The following is a 24,820-nucleotide window of genomic DNA, read 5'->3' on the forward strand; positions in this document are numbered from 1 at the left end:
TGAGTTTCGTGCAAAAAATTCTGCCGGGTTATTGGGGAACATACCCGTGGCTGTTCGTGAGAGGATGGGGATAAAACATGACGGTGCAACATCTCACTTCAGTGTGGATGTCCGCAACCATCTCAATGCTGTATTTCCTGGTTGCTGGACTGGAAGCGGAGCTCCTATTCAGTGGCCTGCGATATCTCTGGACCTGAATGATTTGATTATTTCCTATGAGGACATCTAAAGTCACTTCTGTATGAGATCCCAGTGGACAAGGACATGGAATTAGTTGCCGGAATTGTAGCTGTCTGCGATGTGATTCGAAACACACCAGGGATATTTGTCCGACTGCATCAGAATCCTGTTCGCCGATGTCATGCTTCCATTGAGGCTCATGGTCGTCAGTTTCTGTAGATTTTGTAAGAAACAGTACAAATAGTACATTCATTGTGTCAATGATGATGTTTTTCGGTTAACTATAATTAATGTAAAAAAGTACACAGTAATGCGATTTCATTCCTATTATCTTCTTAAGCTGGCTTCTCCGAACCCCAGGTTCCCTACCTCAAATTATTCAGTGGAGCGTCCTCTATGTCTTAAAATTTTTGCACTCTCTTAGGGAGACACACTGTACAAGATGAAATTCGTTTCCATTATTCCTGAAGCTGGCTTTAGACGACCTGGTACACCGACCTGGTGCACTACTGACACTCTGGTTGGTTTCAAAACTTGGATTAGAGCGAGAAGTTCGAGACGTCAATCCAGCAAATCCAGATTTTCTTCGACTACGATGCAATGTTGCGCCCGCCGGTTGGCCGTGCGGTCTAACGCACGGCTTTCCGGGCGGGAAGGAGCGCCTGGTCCCCGGCATGAATCCGCCCGGCGGATTTGTGTCGAGGTCCGGTGAGCCGGCCACTCTGTGGATGGTTTTTAGGCGGTTTTCCATCTTCCTCGGCAAATGCGGGCTGGTTCCCCTTATTCCGCCTCAGTTATACTATGGCGGCGAATGCTCCGCAAAAAAGTTCTCCACGTACGCGTACACCACCATTACTCTACCACGCATACTTGGGGTTACACTCGTCTGGTGTGAGACGTTCCCTGGGGGGTCCACCGGGGGCCGAACCGCACAACGCTGGATTCGGTGTGGGGCGGCGGAGGGGTGAAGTGGACTGCAGTAGTCGTCGTGGGGTTGCGGACCACTGCGGCTGCGACGGGGACGGAGCCTCTCCGTCGTTTCTAGGTCCCCGTTTAACCTAACATAACCTAACCTAACTAACGATGCAATGATTCATGCTTTGTACCCTGGATCAATTATCTTGCTGATACACAAAATGGCTTCATAACGAACTGTTCCTGCTGAGTGATAAGCATTCGATTTTGTTTAAAATGTTTTCAGTAATGGGTGGAATATTTAACTGGAATAACAGCCCCCCATCGTTGCATCACTCTTGCCGAACTCGCAGGATTGGAACCTTGTTGTCACTGTGTCATCTGACGTGTGTGCCCCTACTCGATGGCAAGTAGTTGACAGTAGCTTCGGACAGAAGGTGGATGTGGGAACTGGTCGGACGGCTGGCTCCTTGCCCATTAACAACAGGTGTTGATAACACATCCGAGCTAGCATAAGATACCGCGTATCTTGGGCTGCGTGTCTTGCCACATGTGGTCAAGCACGTGACGTTGGTCATTTGGAGCACGAACGTTCGCCGAGTAATGGAGCCCCCAGGGACATAGTAGGCATATCGCGAAAGAAGGCCAGTGTACACTCGATATATGTATCGGCAGGCCTCGTTATAAACGTGAAGTAAACTCTGCCGGCGGCTGTCGAACGCAATGGACGCAACCGGCTGCAAGTTGTGGCTCATGTCGGCACGAATGACGCCTGCCGCTTGGATTCTGAGACCGTCCTCAGTTCATTTAGACGGCTGGCTGCATTGGAAAAAGCATTTAGCATCACACGCGGGTCGTAAGCATGGCTCACTGTTCGCAGCATCGTACCATAATCGGTCGCGATCTCCTCGTCTGAAGCCGAGTGGAAAGTCTAAACTAGAGGCTCAGACGGGCTCTGCGACTTCTTTGATTCAGTTGAGGAGCCGAAACTTAAAACAAGCTATCATATATGCTATATGGTTCAGTGAAGTACTTCTGTTAACACAAATGCATTGGTGACTGGTTTGAATATGTTCGGATTCCGTTCTAAACTGAAGGTCCCCTTTCTCTGTTAGTATTACCGGGGCGGGGCGGGTTAAGAGCACACAGATCGCCGAAATGCTGTGCGATTTAAATAACTTGTAGACAAGCGGCTGAACATCCCTCTTGTGCGACTAACAACCATTCCATAAGAATTTACTTTTACCTCAGACCTGTCTCTGGACTGATGTGTTCCTCTGTGATCGCGGTTTTCATATGTCGTTCGTGTACATTGTTTTCAGTATATGTGCGGCCACATCTAAATTCTACCACTCGATTATTAATTGTTGAAAATGAGGATGCAGAATTTTTATAAACCTTCAGCAACTCTGAAGCATTTCTGTAGGCGGCAAAGATATACCGGGTGATCAAAAACTCAGTATAAATTTGAAAACTGAATAAATCACGGAATAATGTAGATAGAGAGGTACAAGTTGACACACATGCTTGGAATGACATGGGGTTTTATTAGGACCAAAAGAATACAAAAGTTCAAAAAACGTCCGACAGATGGCGATTCATCTCATCAGAATAGCAATAATTAACATAACAAAGTAAGACAAAGCAAAGATGATGTTCTTTACAGGAAATGCTCAATATGTCCACCATCATTCCTCAACAATAGCGGTAGTAGAGGAATAATATTGTGAACAGCACTGTAAAGCATGTCCGGAGTTATGGTGAGGCATTGGCGTCGGATGTTCTTTCAGCATCCCTAGAGATGTCGGTCGCTCACGATACACTTGCGACTTCGGGTAACACCAAAGCAAATAATCGCACGGACTGAGGTCTGGGGACCTGGGAGGCCAAGCATGACGAAACTGGCGGCTGAGCACACGATCATTACCATACGATGAGCGCAAGAGATCTTTCACGCGTCTAGCAATATGGGGTGGTTCTAATAAAACCCCATGTCATTCCAAGCATGTGTGTCAATTTTTACCTCTCAATCTACATTATTCCGTGGTTTATTAAGTTTTCAAATTGGTCCATTGATCGAGACCGGGCCAAATATCTCACGAAAAAGCGTCAAACAAAAAACTACAAAGAACGAAACTTGTCTAGCTTGAAGGGGGAAACCAGATGGAGCTATGGTTGCCCCGCTAGATGGCGCTGCCATAGGTCAAACAGATCTCAACTACGTTTTTGAAAATAGGAACCCCCATTTCTTGTTACATATTCGTGTAGTACGTAAAGAATGTTTTAGTTGGACCACTTTTTTCGCTTTGTGATAGATGACGCTGTAATAGTCACAAACATATGGCTCGCAATTTTAGACGAACAGTTGGTAACGAGTAGGTTTTTTAAATTAACATACAGAACGTAGGTACGTTTGGACATTTTATTTCGGTTGTTCCAATGTGATACATGTACCTTTGTGAACTTATCATTTTTGAGAACGCATGCTTTTACAGCGTGATTACCTGTAAATACCACATTAATGCAATAAATGCTCAAAATGATGTCCGTCAACCTCAATGCATTTGGCAATACGTGTAACGACATTCCTCTCAACAGCGAGTAGTTCGCCTTCCGTAATGTTAGCACATGCATTGACAATGCGCTGGCGCATGTTGTCAGGCGTTGTCGGTGGATCACGATAGCAAATATCCTTCAACTTTCCCCGCAGAAAAAAATCCGGTGTCGTCAGATCCGGTGAACGTGCGGGCCATGACTTCGACGACCAATCCACCTGTCGTGAAACATGCTATTCAATACCGCTTCAACCGCGCGCGGGCTATGTGCCGGATATCCATCATGTTGGAAGTACATCGCCATTCTGTCATGCAGTGAAACATCTTGTAGTAACATCGGTAGAACATGACGTAGGAAATCAGCATACATTGAGCCATTTAGATTGCTATCGATAAAATGGGGGCCAGTTATCCTTCGTCCCGTAATGCCGCAACATACATTAACCCGCCAAGGTCGCTGCTGTTCCACTTGTCGCAGCCATCGTGGATTTTCCGTTGCCCAATAGTGCACATTATGCCAGTTTACGTTACCGTTGTTGGTGAATGACGCTTCGTCGCTGAATAGAACGCGTGAAAAAAATCTGTCATCGTCCCGTAATTTCTTTTGTGCCCAGTGGCAGAATTGTACACGACGTTCAAAGTCGTCGCCATGCAATTCCTGGTGCATAGAAATATGGTACGTGTGCAATCGATGTTGATGTAGCATTCTCAACACCGACGTTTTTGAGATTCCCGATTCTCGCGCAATTTGTCTGCTACTGATTTGCGGATTAGCGGTGAGAGCAGCTAAAACACCTACTTGGGCATCATCATTTGTTGCAGGTCGTGGTTGACGTTTCACACGTGGCTGAACACTTCCTGTTTCCTTTAATAATGTAACTATCCGGCGAACGGTCCGGACACTTCGATGATGCCGTCCAGGATACCGAGCAGCATACATGGCACACGCCCGTTGGGCATTTTGATCACAATAGCCAACAATGCACACGATATCGGCCTTTTCCGCAATTGGTAAACGGTCCATTTTAACACGGGTAATATATCACGAAGCAAATACCGTCCGCACTGGAGGAATGTTACATGATACCATGTACTTATACGTTTGTGACTATTACAGCGCCATCTATCACAAAGCGAAAAAAGTGATCCAACTAAAACATTCATATTTCTTTACGTACTACACGAATACGTAATAAAAATGTGTGTTCCTATTTTTTTAAAAAAATGCAGTTGATATCCGTTTGACCTATGGCTGCACCATCTAGCGAGCCAACCATAGCGCCATCTGGTTTCCCCCTTAAAGCTAGACGAGTTCCGTTCTTTGTAGTTTTTTCGTCTGATGCTTATTTGTGAGATATTTGGCCCGGTCACTATCACTGGACCACCCTGTAGATAGAGAAGATTATGACAGGCAGTATCCCTGTCAATCGAAAGATACACAGCACTCGTCACTCGTACTAAAAGTAATTCCGCGTATCTCCTTGGCACGTGATTTCTGCTAATATTCAACATGTACCAGATGGTATAAATGTCGTCTTTGTGGCAAGCTGTAAATATTTTAAGAGTGGAAATGAGAAACGTTCTGAGGGCCAAATACGAGATTTGTCAGGAGACTGACAAAAAAAATGTATCTCACAACTTTGAAATATGGAAAGATCTTGACGGCATAATTATTTATTAAGCGTTACAAGTTTCAAAATTTCGTCGTCGGAGAGAAGCTGTGGATAAAGTGTGCAAAGGAATTGACGATAGCAAATGTGTACATATTGAGATAATTATCCATGTTAGTGATCCATATACAGAATTTTCAATATAATACTTACGTTCAAAACAAACTTTAGCAAAAGGCTCGCAAAAGTGAGCGCACAGACTGAATACAATACATAGCTCCTGTAGGCATATATGACAGTACCGTTGTCTATTCGAAGAGAAGAAGTGCCGAACTGACTGTAGCGATCAAGCTATATAAGAAGTAAACGGAGGCCTCTACTATGGATGTATTTCTCCATCAAGTAATGGGACACTGTATCTCTGTCTGTACATATCTGTCTTATATCAAAGATATTCAGAAGATTTTCGGTTTCCCCTGAATTATGCCTGTAACCACATCACCGCAAAACATGAAATTAGAAAATAAATGCTTTATTAAGAACGTTGTATGTGGTATACCAGGAAACTGACTGGTTCTAAGAGCCAATAAGAAAGTTTTTACAAAATAGTATTTGCAAAGAAGGAAACAGTAACCAGCAATTCTTAATAATGGTATTTATGTACACATATAGCGCCGTTATCGGTCTCGAACCAACAGATTGTTCACGTTTTTATTAAATTTGTTGTTTAAATTCCTTGGCTTTTAATTTTCTAGCAGCTAATATAAACTGCAAAAAAATGCAATATAAACGTGAACAGCCTACTGAAGGTGAATCTGTCAGCTGGAAATAGTCAACACCGCTATTTGAGTAAATACGAGGAGCGTTCAATAAGTAATGCAACACTTTTTTTCTGGAGCAGTTTGGTTTTATTCGAGGTTCCAGTACGCCAAATTATTCCTCACTCTTTTAGCTACAAAACTCTATTTTTCAACGTAATCTCCGTTCAGTGTGAAAACCTTACGCCACCTTATTTGGAGGGCCCGTGTGGCCGCATGGTATCACTTTTCTGGTGGAGTTCTGAGCCAACGTTTTGCTTCATCGAAAACCTTCCGATCATCCACATACTACTTGCCGCCGAGTGCATATTTCATTAGGCCAAACAGATGGAAGTCGGATGGTGCGAGATCCGGACTGTAGGGTGGATGAGAAAACAGTGCAATGAAGTTTTGTGAGCTCGTCTCGGGAGCGCAGACTAGTGTGAGGTCCTGCGCTATCATCGAGAAGGAAAGTTCGTCTGCATTTTTTGGCGATGAAGACGCTGAAGTTGTTCCTTCACTTTCTTGAGGGTAGCACAATACACTTCTGAGTTGATTGTTACACAGTGAGGGAGGACATCAAACAGAGTAACCTAATCAGAGTCCCAGAAGATCATCGCCATGACCTTACCAGCCGAGGTCGCAGCTTTGAACGTTTTCTTCGGAGGAGAGGTAGCGTGGTCCCACTCCATGTATTACCGTTTTGTTTCTGGTTTTAAGTGATGCTCCCATGTTTCTTGACCTGTGACAACGTTCGAGAAAAATTGTCAGATCAACCTCGTAACGCGGGAGATATTCCACACAGATGGTTCTCCGTTGCTCTTTATGGTTTTCTGTTAGGCGGCGAGGAAACCAGCGGGCACACGCCTTTGAGAACATCCACTGGTGGACGAGTGTGTCAGAACTATCGAGGGTCACGCCCAGTTGTGCAGCGAGGTGTTTGACTGTGACCCGTCGATCGCCTGGAATGAGAGTGTCCGCACGTTCCAACATTGCAGGAGTCACAGCCGTGTGCAGCCGGTTGGCAGGCGGAAGATCGGACAGGTTTGCGATAACGACAGACGCATCGCCCAACGATTCTCCGTGCTTTTGTTCACTTCCAGGCCTCTGCAGAGATTCTACAAGCGCCTATGAATATCGCGCGATGCTCTGGTTTTCCGCCAAAAGGAACTCAATGACAGCTTTCTGCTTGAAATGCGTCTCCATTACAGAAATTATTCATAAGGATATGTATAGTGCCGCCACTCATTCATGAAACTACAGGGTATGAAGGGGGAACACTCCCTGATATCCCTCAACAAATTCCTAATTTTTTTCAACCAGAACTGACCGAGAAAAGAAGTGTTGCGTTACCTGATGAATGACCTTCATAAATGGCATTTTAACAGTGGGTCGTTCCTGGTTTCTTCACGACAAGAATCAAATTGTATTTTGTACACAGTCACAGTCTCAAAAATGTCAGTTCTCGATAAAATTGAAGGAAGAAAGTTTTTGTTCCAAATGCTACCAACACTGAGGCAATACGTTTTGTTTGTGGTAATACAAGTACAGAAATACAGCATTAGGTCATGAACTAATAGAACGATAGTCAACAAAAACTGATGTGTTGGCAAATGTGCCAACACCTTGTAGATAGAGGAGGCCTAAACTCACGCTATAATCTAACGCAGACGGGCATGAGGTCTGAAACAGGATACGTAATGAATGCTATAAAGAAAAGTACGTAGCATCTATAATACTTAACTTTTAATCCATCATTTGTATACAGCATTCTTGATTACAAGTGAGACTCTCTATAGAAATGGTTAATGGCGCCTTGCTAGGTCGTAGCCATGGACTTAGCTGAAGGCTATTCTAACTATCTCTCGGCAAATGAGAGAAAGGCTTCGTCAGTGTAGTTGCTAGCAAAGTCGTCGTACAACTGGGACGAGTCCTAGTACGTCTCTCTAGACCTGCCGTGTGGTGGCGCTCGGTCTGCAATTACTGACAGTGGCGACACGCGGGTCCGACATGTACTAATGGACCGCGGCCGATTTAAAGCTACCACCTAGCAAGTGTGGTGTCTGGCGGTTACACCACAAAAACAATGTCTCATATCTTTTAGATTTTGGAATTACAGAGGGAAGGATAGATTGGCACAAAAACCATCGACCAACGCGTGTCTGAAAGACTTTGTCCATATTTTGGCACCTGGATCAAGTATAGGGGTATGTAACAAAATAATGTGAAAACAACAGCACCGAAAACGCGTTTTGAGAGAAGGTGACACTTTGAAAGTTTTCCATTTCCACCTTGTCTCGCATAGCACACCCAAATTATTCAGCATAACATTCAGAAGATGATAAAGTTTTAATTATTACAGAGGGTGGGCCAAGGAGGTTCTTCTGATTTCTGAAGATTACTCGTATATCTTCTACATGAATGAAAATAGAAACTTGAGGTGGATTTTAATTTACGCATCGAAACTAAGAGTTCACCTCGGCGCCAGCTGCAGGATGCCGGTTCGTGTTGTTGTTGGGAGGGCTCTCCCTGATGCAGCTCGCCCCCTCCCTCCCTTGTTTGTTAGCCAACGTGCTTCTAGATGGCGATAATACAGCAACAATGTGCATTCTGTCTCCTCCGTTTCAACAGATGCGACGTGATGTTCGTCCAGAATGGAGCCCTGCACCTCCTACAGTTCACAGCATTCGACGATGGCAAAGTCAGTTTCAAGACACTGGCCGTTTATATGAGTGAAATGCTACAGGCCGCTCCTGTGCGCTCGTTCAAGCCGCAATGGATAATGTGCACATAGCCCAACTATGTGTTATCGCGAACCAGGCGAGAGTTGGCCAATCCTCGTATATATATATATGTGTGTGTGTGTGTGTGTGTGTGTGTGTGTGTGTGTGTGTGTGTGTCAACTTACACAGTATTCGATTGCTAAAAGCCCTTCATACCGGTGATAAGAAACATCATTTAGAGGTTTGCGAATTCATTGATTGAAAGATAAGTTTCCTTCCTCGATTAGTGTTCAGTGATGAGGCAACGTTCCATCTGAGTGATATGCCGCGACGTAAGAATATGGGCAACACATCTGCCACATACACGGTCCAGCCACATTATTGTGACCGCCTGTCAAAAGCCTACTGGCCGCCTTTTGCACACGTGCAGGAAGAGAGTTGGTGAAGTTCTGGAATATACCAACAGGGACGTGGAGCCATGCCGACTCCAATAACGTGCCCAGCTGCGCTAGGTTTCTCGGTTGAGTATCCATGGCGCGAACAGTCCGCTTGAGATGGTACCACAAATTCTATATTGGGTTTAAATCCGGAAAGTGTAGTGAGTAGATGAGTACGGTAAATTAATCCTCGTGGTCTTCGAAACACGCACATACACTGAGAGCTGGTTGAAGCGTTGGTCTTGCTTGTAGATTCCATAGTTCAAAGGAAGGAACATGTATGTTTTGGATGTCTTCGTAGGTTAAACAATCGTGACGATTAACGTATATTCACAATCTAAACTGCATGCATGGGTGGACATAGTCCCCAAGGATAGATGCACCCTTGCGTAGCTCCATTGTGCCTTTCAGAATATCGATATTACATCTACATCTACATCCATACTCCGCAAGCCACCTGACGGTGTGTGGCGGAGGGCACCTTCAGTGCCTCTACCGGTTCTCTCTTCTATTCCAGTCTCGTATTGTTCGTGGAAAGAAAGATTGTCGGTATGCCTCTGTGTGGGCTCTAATCTCTATGATTTTATCCTCATGGTCTCTTCGCAAGCTATTCGTAGGAGGGAGCAATATACTGCTTGACTCCTCGGTGAACGTATCTTCTCGAAACTCCAACAAAAGACCATACCGAGCTACTGAACGTCTCTCTTGCAGAGTCTTCCACTGGAGTTTATTTATCATCTCCGTAACGCTTTCACGATTACTAAATGATCCTGTAACGAAGTGCGCTGCTCTCCGTTGGATCTTCTCTACCTCCTCTATCAACCCTATCTGGTACGGGTCCCACTCTGCTGAGCAGTATTCAAGCAGTGGGCGAACAAGTGTACTGTAACCTACTGCCTTTGTTTCCGGACTGCATTTCCTTAGGATTCTTCCAGTGAATCTCAGTCTGGCATCTGCTTTACCGACAATTAATTTTATATGGTCATTCCATTTTAAATCACTCCTAATGCCTACTCCCAGCTAATTTATGAAATTAACTGCTTCCAGTTGCTGACCTGCTATTTTCTTTCTATGTATTCGCAGCACATTACACTTGTCTATATTGAGATCCAATTGCCATTCCCTGCACCATGCGTCGATTCGTTGCAGATTACCCAGGGAATGCTACGAAAACATACCCGAGACGACAACTCTTCTTCCCCCGGCCGGGATCCTTCCAACGATTGTTGCAAGGTGTTTGGTTTCAGACGTTCCACGCCGTACACGCCAACGGCAATCTGTCCAATGGAGCATAAAACGTGATTCATCTGGAAAGGCCACCTATCGCCACTCAACGTCCAGTTGCTGTATGGCGTGCAAATTCTAGCTTTCGTCGCCGAAGAACAGCAGTCAACGCGAGTGCATGAACCAAGTGGATGCTGCGGGGCCCACACGCAGCAAAATTCGCTGAACAGTCGTTAATAGACAGTGTCGGTAGCTTCCTGGGCGGTCAGTTCCTCAACAGTTGCACGTGTAGTCGCCCATACACATCTCCGCAGCCGCCGTTCAACCCTTTCACCTATGGCCCCTAGTGCACCACTGTTGCCTCAGCACCGATTTGGAATAGCGCCATTTTGGTATACATGCTATACTTTAACCACGGCGGCACGCGAACAGTTCACAGATGTGTCAGTTTTGGAAATCTTCCACCCTTGGCGTGAAAGCCAATGATCATTCCCTTTCGGACGTGACATAAATCGCTCCTTTTCCTCGACAATACAACTGTGCTGTATATCCGCGTCTCTCGCCATGTTTAAATAGCCTCCACCCCACCGACATCCTTTAAATAGCTTCCACTGCTAGTGCCGGCCGCTGTGACCGAACGGTTCTAGGCGCTTCAGTTAGGAACCGCGCGACCGCCACGGTCGCAGGTTCGAATCCTGCCTCGGGCATGGATGTATGTGATGTCCTTAGGTTAGTTAGGTTTAAGTAGTTCTAAGTTCTAGGGGACTGATGACCTCAGATGTTAAGTCCCATAGTGCTCAGAGCCATTTGAACCATTTTTTCCACTGCTAGTGCTGCCACCCGACGTCTGCGAGTGGTTTTTGCACGTTGACGACGAACATGGGTGGTAGTCACTTTAATGTGACTGGACCGAGTACCATAGAACTGCACGAGAGAGACTATGCAAAGCTTTATGTGTTTTGCGTCGTACCGTGAGAAATTATTTCGGCTCCTTCCTTTTTTTCCGTAGAAGACTGTTACAGGATCACGAACGTGAATACGTTGGAGATCTGGCGTTTTTTTTTTTTTTTTGCATTTGAGAGAACATGCCGAAAATTTAATTCTCCAACGAAACAGTATTACCGTACAGAGACTTAGGCCCTACGTGTAACAGTATTACACAACAATGGGTTGTCTCAGCACTGGATTGGGCTTAGGGGGTGTACGTATCTTGCATTGCACCACTGGCCTCCAAGGTCGCCCGATCTCACAGTATGTGAATTCTTTTGTTGCGCTGGGTATTTCTAAAAGACTCCATGTGGCTTCTCTTTCAGAAACTTTGCGTCAACTACGACGTCGCATAGTGCTATGAATGTAATACAGGGTGGCGCACGAAATGTGTTTCCAATTGTTTCTTTCACAATTTACGACACACATTAGATATCCCGCTGTGGTCTCTACAGCAGTACCAGCATAGCTTGTAAAAACAAATGAGTTACGAAACGACGAGTAATTCACGATACTGACGCTAGGAGACTAGTAAGCAGCAATGGCTGACAATGTGACGACACAGCAACGATCGGCAATTGTGTTACTTTTTCATGAAACAAAGAGCCTTGTTGTGACTCAGAGGCGTTTACAACAGTTTAACACACGATGGGTCCCTTGCAAAAAGACCATCCACAGGTTGTACGATAAATTTGTACAGGAAGGAACAGTATTGGAAGCGAAGCGACCTCGGCCTAAGCCTGTTTGTTCGGCGGAGAATATTGAAGCGGTACGAGTTGCTGTACAGAGAAGTCCCGGGAAATCGTGTAGAAAGGCAGCAGTGCAACTGGGAATATCCAGACGCTCCGTTCAAAGCATTCTTAAAAGTGACCTCCATATGTACCCATACAAGATGACCTCTGCACAGAAGCTCACTGAAGAACACAAGCAGCAAAGACTACTGTTTGCTCAGTGGGCGGAGGATGGGGAAGAAACTCTCAACAACGTTTGGTTTTCACACGAGGCGCATTTTCATTTAGATGGTGTGGTTAACAAACAAAATGTACGGGTTTGGGCCACTGAAAACCCACAAGTGCTTCATGAACGACAACATTATGCTCCGAGGATTACGGCGTGGACAGCAAGTTTCCAGTCACGGACTTATTGGACCCTTTTTCTTTGAAGAAACTGTGAACAGCGAGCGTTATTTGAGTATGCTTCGCAACAGCTTCATTCCACAGCTTCTTGCTACTGCCTTGCCCTTCAACACGCAGTGGTTCATGCAAGATGGAGCAACGCCACATACTGCAAACACTGTGTTGGAGATTTTACACGAGCATTTCGACATGCGGACCATTTCACTCAGGTTTCCAGGTCGCTTCAATGACGGACAAAATACAAAATTGGCCCCCCAATAGTCCAGACCTCAATTCAGGTGACTTTTTTCTTTGGGGGTACCTAAAGGAAAAATTTTTCCCGAAACGTCCATGTGATTTAATGGAACTCAGAAGACTTATTCTTCAAGCTTGCAGAGAAATTACGGGAGACATGTGCCGTAGGGTAATGACTAACTTCAGTATTCGTTTGAAGGAAGTTAGGAAACGAAATGGTGGACATACTGAGCATGTGCTGAGTTAGAACAAATCTCCATGGACGGCTCTTCATTGTACTATATGTTCCTTTCAGATTGTATTGACAGTAAAGTTTATACTCAAAAACAAAATGGTAACATTTCGTGCGCCACCCTGTAATTGCATATATATTCCATAAAAAGTATGGGCTGAGTTTTTGATTATCACCTGGATGTTTGTTGTGTGTCTGGTGGAAGGCTCATTCAACATTTATGAAAAGTAAATGAAGGGATAAATTTAATTTAAAAAGGTAATTGTGTTTGCATGCAAAAGATATTAGATTGTAAAATCGGATGGTTAATTGGAAAAACTTTGTAGTTTTATATCAAAGTTAAAATTCACCAAAGTTTCTATCTTCATTTATGTGAAAGACGTTGTCTCGTGAAAGTGAATGAAACTTTCTGAGCTACTCTAAATTTAGCTACATTTCTCTATTTCTTGATGGAAACTGGAATCATCGTGCGCCATTATTATCAAACTCTGGTGTAATTCGTGTTTGGCAATGCTGAAAGTATTCAGAACAAACACCAATCGATGAAAGTGGTATGGAAGCACAAAAAAAAAAAAAAAATCTCATAGCGATGACGCGCTCCATGACTCCTATACAGGTACCTTACAATGGTCACCGTATGGCAAACTAGGCGTCCGGTGATAACAACATGGTTTCCAGTCACTACGCACTGATTTAGAAACAAGTCAATGTCGGTTTGGAAGTAATTTTTGTTTATTTGTAGATGGTCCATTTTTTACGAAATAATCAAACGGTTTCGGCCACAATAGCCATCTTCAGAAGCTAAAAGCGGCGTTTAGTGAACAAATGTTTATGCATCGTCAGCGCATTATTTGTTCACTAAATGCCGCTCTTAGCACCTGCAGATGTCCAGTGTGTTGAAACAGGTTATGATTGTTTCATACAAAGTAGTTGTGTCAACAAGTAAACAATAATTATAAAATGTCAGCCAACGTCTTCTTAAACGAAATGTCGTTGTTTTGTCAGTTGCATAGTCGTACACAGCAGAACACTTAACTACACTGACATTGTCATCAGGGGAGTGGGCAGTATTTACCTTCTTGCCGTCGCGAAACTTGACAGGCCCCTCGACGATGGTGCTGCTGTCCATCGCTCACGCGAGGCGCGCGTCATCACAGCTACTGGCTGTTCGCGCACCGCCGGCTGGCAAACACGCAGCCAGCTGCGCGCGCAACCTGCGACCTGCTGACATCTGTCGGCAGACGCGGCAACTACCTGCGCTTTGTTTGAAGAGACGGAGTTCGCTGTCAGATGTGGGTTCGGTGTAATTACCGGGGTAGTTTTGTAAGTCGTGTTGAACTACTTAAGACGAGGCGGTCGCGTGCTCTGAGGTCTGAAGTTCTCATTTGTACAAAATGACGTACGGTTCTGCTCAAAGGCGCTATTTGAGACATCCTAAGGCGTTCGTAAAACGCTCGCACTACTCTTGTTGGAGTGTATTAACATGCTGAGAATGTAACGTCAGTCACGTGCTGTGAAAGTTGTTACCGTCTGACAATGAACATATACTAGCGGCCTTAGCTGCAAGGAAGACGTTCGACACATAATGTCGTATGTGCCGTAAGATGAATATTTGTTCTTAACTCTCTTTCTACGTAATTTACGAAATAATTATTAAATTTTTGTGTCCCTAGCCTTAGTAAAATATCAGATGACCTGAACAGTCGTAAAACAAATAGAGAAATGAATAACTGTAAAATAAATAATCAGATAATATAAAATAAATGAATTAAATGACGTAAGCTACAGTGAATTAACAAAGAATTGAAGTTACAAATAACTCAACATACCTCAGTAAAAGCAAGAGAATATAAACGCTATTGTGACCTGGTACTCAAGGAAGGCAGGATTCAGTTACGACTGTGGACGGGGCCCGAATCAGTTACTATTGGTTTGCTTTTGCAATTTCACACATTTCTTTTAAGACGATAATTCCAGACTCAGCAATAAATAAAAAAAATATCACACGTTAATAATAGGGAAGAAACAACTGTGTAATTAATAGTACTTTCAGTACCTTACAATTTACCAAATGAGCATAAAATACGGACACAGCAAATAATGTTTTGAAAACAAGCCAAGGTGGTCGCAATTAGAATTTTAAGGCAAGTAACTACAGTCACGGCTGAAGGCCTTTAACGCCAAGAACAGCAATTATTAAAAAAAATTTAACAACCTACTTTCAAACAGCAATGCAATAGCAAGAGTTAATTTAAAAGACTGTCAACTGATAACCAAAAACGTGAGAAAAACGATGGTAAATTGGTAATACAATAATAAAATAATAACACAATAAAAAAACACAAGGTCCAGTCACAGACGGTGCTCCGGGAATCGACCTTGAGTAGATCAGGCCAAAAACACTTTCACGAGCAATGAGAAAGGCAGCCAAGATTTGCATTCACATCACAAGATGGTAACTCAGACTAGTGGCAGTTTAACGAGTGACTAACGATAATCTACGTGAGGCTACCTGACGTTCAATAAACCAAATGCAAAGATGTAAAAATATGCCAAAGCCGGAACCGGTGGTCTGGGCTCCACCCGTAGAATACTGTGCTTAGAGCGCCCAAGACAAGAAGGAATCACTACCACCTAGGTAGAAGAATCGCCAAAAAAAACCTACAATCAAGAAAGCCGTCAAAACTACAAGCCTCACTGAACAGTGGTGGCAAGGCGAGGAAACGTACACAGCCGTTACATATGCTAACCCCCAGGGCAGGTAACTGTGGCGTTAGCGGCCACTAGGCAGGAAAATACACCCGATTGAACTTAACAGCTGTAACAAACTGAAGATGGTAAATACGAGGTGCATTCAAGTTCTAAGGCCTCCGATTTTTTTTCTAATTAACTACTCACTCGAAATCGATGAAACTGGCGTTGCTTCTTGACGTAATCGCCCTGCAGACGTACACATTTTTCACAACGCTGACGCCATGATTCCATGGCAGCGGCGAAGGCTTCTTTAGGAGTCTGTTTTGACCACTGGAAAATCGCTGAGGCAATAGCAGCACGGCTGGTGAATCTGCGGCCATGGAGAGTGTCTTTCATTCTTGGAAAAAGCCAAAAGTCACTAGGTCAGGTGAGTAGGGAGCATGAGGAATCACTTCGAAGTTGTTATCACGAAGAAACTGTTGCGTAACGTTAGCTCGATGTGCGGGTGCGTTGTCTTGGTGAAACAGCACACGCGCAGCCCTTCCCGGACGTTTTTGTTGCAGTGCAGGAAGGAATTTGTACTTCAAAACATTTTCGTAGGATGCACCTATTACCGTAGTGCCCTTTGGAACGCAATGGGTAAGGATTACGCCCTCGCTGTCCCAGAACATGGACACCATCATTTTTCAGCACTGGCGGTTGCCCAAAATTTTTTTGGTGGCACTGAATCTGTGTGCTTCCACTGAGCTGACTGGCGCTTTGTTTCTGGATTGAAAAATGGCATCCACGTCTCATCCATTGTCACAACCGATGAAAAGAAAGTCCCATTTGTACTGTCGTTGCGCGTCAACATTGCTTGGCAACGTGCCACACGGGCAGCCATGTGGTCGTCCGTCAGCACTCGTGGCACCTACTTGGATGACACTTTTCGGATTTTCAGGTCGTCATGCAGGATTGTGTGCACAGAACCCACAGAAATGCCAACTCTGGAGGCGATCTGTTCAACAGTCATTCGGCAATCCCCCAAAACAATTCTCTCCACTTTCTCGATCATGTCGTCAGACGGGCTTGTGTGAGCCCGAGGTTGTTTCGGTTTGTTGTCACACGATGTTCTGCCTTCATTAAACAGTCGCACCCACGAACGCACTTTCGACACATCCATAACTCCATCACCACATGTCTCCTTCAACTGTCGATGAATTTCAATTGGTTTCACACCACGCAAATTCAGAAAACGAATGATTGCACGCTGTTCAAGTAAGGAAAACGTCGCCATTTTAAGTATTTAAAACAGTTCTCATTCTCGCCGCTGGCGGTAAAATTCCATCTGCCGTAGGGTGCTGCCATCTCTGGGATGTATTGACAATGAATGCGGCCTCATTTTAAAACAATGCTCATGTTACTATCTCTTTCCAGTCTGGAGAAAAAAAAAAATCGGAGGCCTTAGAACTTGAATGCACCTAGTAGTAATTAGAAGCCCAGGAAAGCTAATCAGATCCGCCTTCCCCAAGCACTCCACTCGCTGCTCTTCGCCTCAGCGACACTACGAGCAGCAACACGAACCTCAGTCACTGGAGAATCGCGAGATTTCACAATGGTGGAGGTTTCTCTACTCGAATTGAAATGCACTCAACTTAAAACTTGCAGGATCCGGTTTCGACGGGGTCGTGCACCCTCGTGACCACAGCCCTTCAACCCAGCAGTCCATGCGCGTCGCCAGAGGTCCCGGTGTGTTCTCGCTCTGTATGGAACTGGCTCCTGCTTCCTCCCTAACCGAACTGCTCGCTCACACGGCACGGAAGAGCAACGACGTCACCCCAAAGATAGGGCCACAGTTACTACATATCGATAACGCCGCTGCTGCCACTAGCGGACAGGCAACGATTGCGAAACCTAGTGGTGCCAGTCAACACAACAAGAAGGCAAACAACCGCAACCATTTCAACTAAACGATACAGTCTGGCCTCCAACAGAGGACGGAAACCTACAACAGCATCAACGCGAGCTGCAGCACTGCTCAGCAGTATTTCATTTATAAGTAGCACATGTTTCTGTAGATGACTGTTCTACATCTACATCTATACTTATACTCTACAAACCGCTTTAAAGTGTACGGCAGAGGGTATTTTCCATTGAATCGGTTATTATGGGTTTTTACCAGTTCCTGTCACATATGGAGAGCGGAAAGAATGATTGTATAAATGCTACTGTGCGTGCTCCAATTAATGTAATTTTCTCTTCACGATCCCTACGTGAGGGATATGTGGCGCGTTGTAGTGCTTTCTTAGAGTCACCAGTTAAAGCCGGTTCTTGAAAGTTTGTTCGTAGACTTTGATGGGACAGTTTACATCTCTCTTCAAGAGTCAGCCAGTTCAGTTTTTTCAGCATCTCTGTGACATACTCCGACGAATGAAACAAACCTATGACCGTTCGTGCTGCCCTCAGTATTCCCTGTTAATCCTATTTGGCACGGGTTTTACACACGAGAGCAATATTCTAGGATTGGTCGCACGAGTGATTTTTATGTAAACTCGTTTGTAGACTGAATGCACTTCCCCAGTATTCTAGCAATAAACCGAAGTCTATCACCTGCGGAGGTTCGAGTCCTCCCTCGGGCATGGATGTGTGTGTTTGTCCTTAGGATAATTTAGGTTAAGTCGTGTGTAAGCTTAGGGTCTGATGACCTTAGTGGTTAAGTCCCATAAGATTTCACAAACATTTTTTTTCTATCACCTGATTTACCCACGGCTGAGCGTATCTGCTCATTCTGATCGTTTAAAGCAAGTTGCCAATCTTTGCACCACTTTGAAATCTCATCAATATCTGACTGGATATTTATGCAGCTTCTGTCAGACAGTACTTCATTACATTCTGCATCATTTGCAAAAAAATTGTGGCTACTATTAATATTGGAACACTTCCTTGGGGCTCATTCGAAATTAATTCTGAATCTGTCGAAGACAGATTCCAATGTAACTCGCAGCGACCGCCCTACCAAAAAATCCTCAGTCCAGTCACAAATATCGTTTGGTGTTCCATACGATCGTACTTTTGATAGTAAGTATAGATGTGGTACTGAGTCAAATACGTTTCGGATATTACGACGTACAGCATCTACCTGACTGCCTTGATCCAAAGCTTTCAGTATGTCATGTGAGAAAAGTGCGAGTTGGGTTTCACATGATCCATGTTCTCCGAATCCATGCTGACTGACTGGCATCGAGGATGTCAATGGTTCGAGATACGTCATATGTTTCAACTTAGAATACGTTCTAAGATCCTGCAATAAATCGATATAAACGATATTGTACGGTAGTTTTGTAGATCACTTATACAAACCTTCATGTTCTTATGTTTGACTGTTTTTTTTTTTTGAGACTTAACAATTTTGCATGGAGTCTAAAGATTTGCTTTTTGTCGCACTTAGCTCGACTTTCCAGTTCACAAATACTTGTTTTTTTAATAATTTCTTCTTCAAAATATGACGCTGTGGAAAATATCTGATGTTTGTGGCTCTGATGTATAAACAATTGCGAAATTAGTTTCTTTTGAGTCGGGAATCAGTTTTACAGCTTTTGTCATTTTATTAACACGTCTCTGTGGCAGTTTTCTCTTTGGTTGTAATTCTTGTCATTCATAAACTGGTTTGTTTCGAAGTGCAGGGAACAAAATTTTATTCTTTATACGGGGTAAACGGAAATTCCCGTTGCACGCTTCTAGGACTTGAAGTGAGGAGTGAGTGCACAATATTTTGAATAGGAACACATGTCCGGAAACGTACCGTTTGCTACAGCCGTTTGAAAAAAAGTTTGCTAGGTAGGTTTGCAACAGAATAGTCATAGTGATGGGTGCTTACGTCAGATCGGCTGGTGTCATTTGACATCCTTTCCTACCTCACTGACCTGGTTGAGCCTCATTCACGGGTCTGTCAGTGTTGGAGCAACATGGTTGAGTACAAGTCTGCAGAAAACGCCGGCAAGATCTTCCTGGATGGCGAAGCTCACGGCAATGGAAATGCTGCTCGTCCCCTTTATCAAGGTAGTTCTCCACAACTTCAGACTACATCGCGTACCCTTTTCGCCACAATTACGTAGCGGTTTCGAGAAAGGGTATCTTCACCAGCAGCGGGCGTGACTCTGACTCTCCAGGGAGGCCCCACACGCCCGAACTGGAAGAGGCGTTAGTGCAGCACGTTGATAAGAACCCGTCAACAAGTACACGAGCAGTCTCATTGTCTACTAATGAGTGGGACTGTAAAATTAGTGATTTACTGGATCACGCCCAGTCAACTACTTGTAAAAATGGTCGTATTAGCAACACGTTGTAGCACGGAAATGGTACGTTTCTGAAGATGTGTTCCTATTCAAAATATTATGTACTCACTCCCCACTGCAAGCCTAGAAGTTTGTAACGGCAGTTTCCGACCACCCTTATATACATCATGTGTTCTGTTGTTTACTGTCTCTTTCTAGTTCTTAAGAAGAAACGTTATTCTTCAGTCAATGTCTTTAGATTACAAGAAAATCGTATCTAAAGGCACGCGTAACGTGCTGTTCTCAGGTCCGACTTAAGACTCAAGCGACACAAGACGTCACTTGCGTCAAGCAGAGAGGGATGCTATGGGCGGCCAAGTGCAGTACGAGGGGCGTTTGAAAAGTCCATGCAAAAATAAAAACTACTTACGTGTTTGGGGTAAACACTTTTTATTTTTCGATATAGTCTTCTTTTAGACTTATACACTTCGTCCAACGCTGATCTAATTTGTTGATCTCTTCCGAATAATAGGAATTGTCCAAGTCTGCAAAATAGCTGGTGGTTGCTGCAATCACCTCCTCGTTTGAATAAAACCTTTGTCCCGCCAGCCATTTCTTCAAATTGGGGAAAAAATAGTAGTCCGAGGGAGCCAAGTCCAGAGAATAGAGGGGATGTGAAACGAGTTGGAAACCTATTTCCAATAATTTTCCGACCACAGCTTCTGAGGTGTGAGCTGGTGCATTGCCGTGATGAACTTTTTTGCGGTCCAATCACCGGCGTTTTTCTTGCAGCTCGGTTTTCAAACGATCCAATAACGATGAATAATATGCACTACCCTTTTCCAGATAGTTGATGAGGACTATTCCTTGCGAATCCCAAAAGAGAGTCGCCATAACTTTTCTGGCCGAAGGAATGTTCTTCGCCTTGTTTGGTGCAGAATCTCTCTTGGTAACCCATTATTTAGATTATTTTTTGGTCTCAGGAGTATAGTAATGTATCCATGTTTCATCCACAGTGACGGAACGACGCTTAAAGTCCTGCGGATTCTTCCTCAACAGCTGAAAACCAACCCTGCAACACTTCACACGATTCCGTTTTTGGTCAAGCGTGAGCAATCGCGGAACCCATCTTGCGGATAGCTTTCTCATGTCCAAATGTTTATGCAAAATATGTATTATGTACCCGATCATTCCAGATGCCCACAGCACTAGCAATCTCATGCACCTTAACTCTTCTGTCATCCATCACCATATCATGGATTTTATCAATGGTCTCTGGAGTCGTAACCTCCACATGGCGTTCAGTAAGTTCAGCATCTCTTGTGCCAATATAGCCACTCCGAAAATTTTGAAACCACTTATAAACTGTTGTAATTGAAGGTGCAGTCACCGTAATGTTTATCAAGCTTCTCTTTGGTCTCCAGAGGCGTTTTACCTTTCATAAAGTACTGTTTAACCACCACACGAAATTCTTTTTCGTCCATTTTTTGACAATCACTCGACTTCCTTAATTCACACGAATGCCACACATAAAGAAATAGACGTATATGGCTGAAACTTGGTGTGCGTTCTTTCCAAAGATGCTACTAGCTAAACATGACCTCGATACGCGCCGGTGGTGCCATCTCTCGGACTTTGCATGGACTTCTAAAATGCCCCTCGTGTATGTATACAGTGCGTTTCACAGATAGTAGCGCAGACTGAGACATGTGAACGTGTACCAGTGGAAAGGGACGAAAGGGGAAGGGGGTGGGCAGCGGCGCCAAACGGTAAGTCGATGTGTGGAAAGATGTTCTCGGAGCGGTCCTGGCTATTTCCTATCTCTTGTTGTCCCTCTGGCTATTTCCTATCTCTTGTTGTCCCTAGGAAACATTTAAAGACGTAAGTTTGGTGTTTTATTTCTTTTTTTTTTGGGGGGGGGGGCTGGTGTGGGAGGTCATCAGTCTTCTGATTAGTCTGACGCAGCCCATCACGAATTCCTCTCCTGCGCCAACCATCTCCTCTCAGAGTAGCACTTGCAACCTACGTCCTCAATTATTTGGTGGATATATATACCAATCTCTGTCTTCCACTACAGTTTTCACCCTCTACAGCTCCTTCTAGTACCACGGAAGTTATTCCCTGATGCCTTAACAGATGTCCTATCATCCTGTCCGTTCTTCTTGTCCGTGTTTTCCACATTCGCCAAGCTCTCTTTTCTACAAACCGCGTTACAAATTAATATAAACGATATGTTCGCACTCATCGGATATAGTTTTCAACAGTGTAGCTTGCTGCCCGCTTGCAGCGCTGTTTTCGCAATGTATATAAAAAAAAATAGCAGCAGTGCCGTAACACTTGAATGTATATTCTTGCAGAGAAACGAAAGAGCATGCTATCGGAGCCTACTCACAAACTACACTACACTTTTCCAACTCTATGTAGGCGGTAACTATCATCTCGTACAGGAGCTTAATGGCGATTTATTTTGTCTTTCAGGCTGAGGGTTATCCATATTACATTACTGATGGTGCTAAAGGGTGCTGCAAGCAATATCCTTCGAGCCACATACTAAGTGCATTAGTGGTAAAAGTCATTTACGTCAGATGCATTATTGATCTTGCTCTCACTTTTAACAGTTCTGTTAATTTTCAATTGTAATAATTGTCTAGGTGTGAAAATCAAGGACGTGCCCATCTAACGCCAGGGAATAGCAATTCCCCTCCCCCCACCGCACACCCACCCCAAGCAAAAATACATTAACTCCACAAACTGAACGAGAATCCTGCCCTGGCAGATAGAAATACTAGCATAACAATAAGTTATGCAACACATCCCTTTCTGAAAGCCGAAAGGATATTGATTTTATTCAGGGTTCCAACACACTATATTATTCCCCACTCTTTTGGCTACAAAACCCTACTTTTCACGGGTCGCCCCGTCGGAGGTTCGAGAACTCTCTCGGGCGTGGGTGTGTGTGTTGTCCTTAGCGTAAGTTAGTTTAATTAGTGTGTAAGCCTAGGGACCGAGGACCTCAGCAGCTTGGTCCCACAGAACCTTACCACAAATTTCCAAAAATTTTGCTACTGTTCAGCATAATCTCCGTTCAACGCGACGGCTTTCCGCCACCTTACAGCGAAGGCCTGTATGCCCGGATGGTACCACTCAAGGCCTGGCCGACGTCGGAGCCAATGTCTTAATGCGTCAGTAACCCGCCTATCGTCCACGCACTGCTTCCTGCGGAGTGCATCTTTCACTGGACCAAATAGACGGAAGTCAGATGAAGCGAGATCCGAGCTGTGTGGTGTATAAGGGGGAATAGATCAGTGACGTTTCGTGGCCTCCTATCGGGTTAGCAGACCTGTATGAAGCCGCGCGTTGTCGGGGAGAAGTTCGTTAGAGTATTTGTCACAACGAAAGAACTGAAATCGTTCCTTCAATTACACTACTGGCCATTAAAATTGCTACACCAAGAAGAAATGCAGATGATAAACGGCTATTCATTCGACAAATATATTATACTAGAACTGACATTTGATTACATTTTCACGCAATTTGGGAGCATAGATTCTGAGAAATCAGTACCCAGAACAACCAACTCTGGCCGTAATAACGGACTTGATACGCCTAGGCATCGACTCAAACAGAGCTTGGATGGCGTGTACAGGTACAGCAGCCCAAGCAGCTTCAACACGATACCACAGTTCATCAAGAGTAGTGACTGGCGTATTGTGACGAGCCAGTTGCTCGGCCAACATTGACCAGACGTTTTCAATTGGTGAGATATCTGGAAAATGTGCTGGCCAGGGCAGAAGTCGAACATTTTCTGGATACAGAAAGGCCCGTACAGGACCTGCAGCATGCAATCGTGCATTATCCTGCTAAAATGTAGGGTTTCGCAGGGATCGAATGAAGGGTAGAGCCACGGGTCGTAACACATCTGTAATGTAGCGTTCACTGTTCAAAGTGCTGTCAATGCGAACAAGAGGTGACCGAAACGTGTAACCAATGGCACCCCATACCATCACGGCGGGTGATACGCCAGTATGGCGATGACGAATACACGCTTCCAATGTGCGTTCACCGCGATGTCGCCAACCACGGATGCGACCATCATGATGCTGTAAACAGAACCTGGATTCATCCGAAAAAATGACGTTTTTCTATTCGTGCACCTAGGTTCGTCGTTGAGTACACCATCGCAGGCGCTGCTGTCTGTGATGCAGCGTCAAGGGTAACCGCAGCCATGGTCTCCGAGCTGATAGTCCATGCTGCTGAAAACGTCGTCGAACTGTTCTTGAAAATGGTTGTTGTCTTGCAATCGTCCTCATCTGTTGAATCAGGGATCGAGACGTGGCTGCACGATCCGTTACAGCCATGCGGATAAGATGCCTGTCATCTCGACTGCTAGTGATACGAGGCCGTTGGGATCCAGCACGGCGTTCCGTATTACCCTCCTGAACCCACCGATTCCATATTCTGCTAACAGTCATTGGATCTCGACCAACGCGAGCAGCAATGTTGCGATACGATAAACCGCAACCGCGGTAGGCTACAATCCGACCTTTATCAAAGTCGGAAACGTGATGGTACGCATTTCTGCTCCTTACACGACGCATCACAAGAACGTTTCACCAGGCAACGCTGGTCAGCTGCTGTTTGTGTATGAGAAATCGGTTGGAAACTTTCCTTATGTCAGCACGTTGCAGGTATCGCCACCCTCGCCAACCTTGTATGAATGCTCTGAAAAGCTAATCATTTGCATATCACAGCATCTTCTTCCTGTCGGTTAAATTTCGCGTCTGTAGCACGTCATCTTCGTGGTGTAGCAATTTTAATGGCCAGCAATGTACTTGAACCATGA

General features: G+C 44.6%; 1 protein-coding gene across 1 annotated transcript in view; it reads right to left on the reverse strand.

The window, feature by feature from the left end:
* LOC126161538 (uncharacterized) overlaps nucleotides 1-14,174 on the reverse strand; it is a 356,858-nt gene extending 342,684 nt beyond the window's left edge. Inside the window, exon 1 of the mRNA XM_049917463.1 lies at nucleotides 14,106-14,174. Coding sequence (XP_049773420.1) covers nucleotides 14,106-14,159 — 54 coding nt within the window. The 5' untranslated portion in view covers nucleotides 14,160-14,174. The remainder of the gene's footprint in view (nucleotides 1-14,105) is intronic.
* Nucleotides 14,175-24,820: the final 10,646 nt, after the last annotated feature.

Source organism: Schistocerca cancellata, chromosome 2, assembly GCF_023864275.1.
Source record: "Schistocerca cancellata isolate TAMUIC-IGC-003103 chromosome 2, iqSchCanc2.1, whole genome shotgun sequence".
Classification (NCBI taxonomy): Eukaryota; Metazoa; Arthropoda; class Insecta; order Orthoptera; family Acrididae; genus Schistocerca; species Schistocerca cancellata.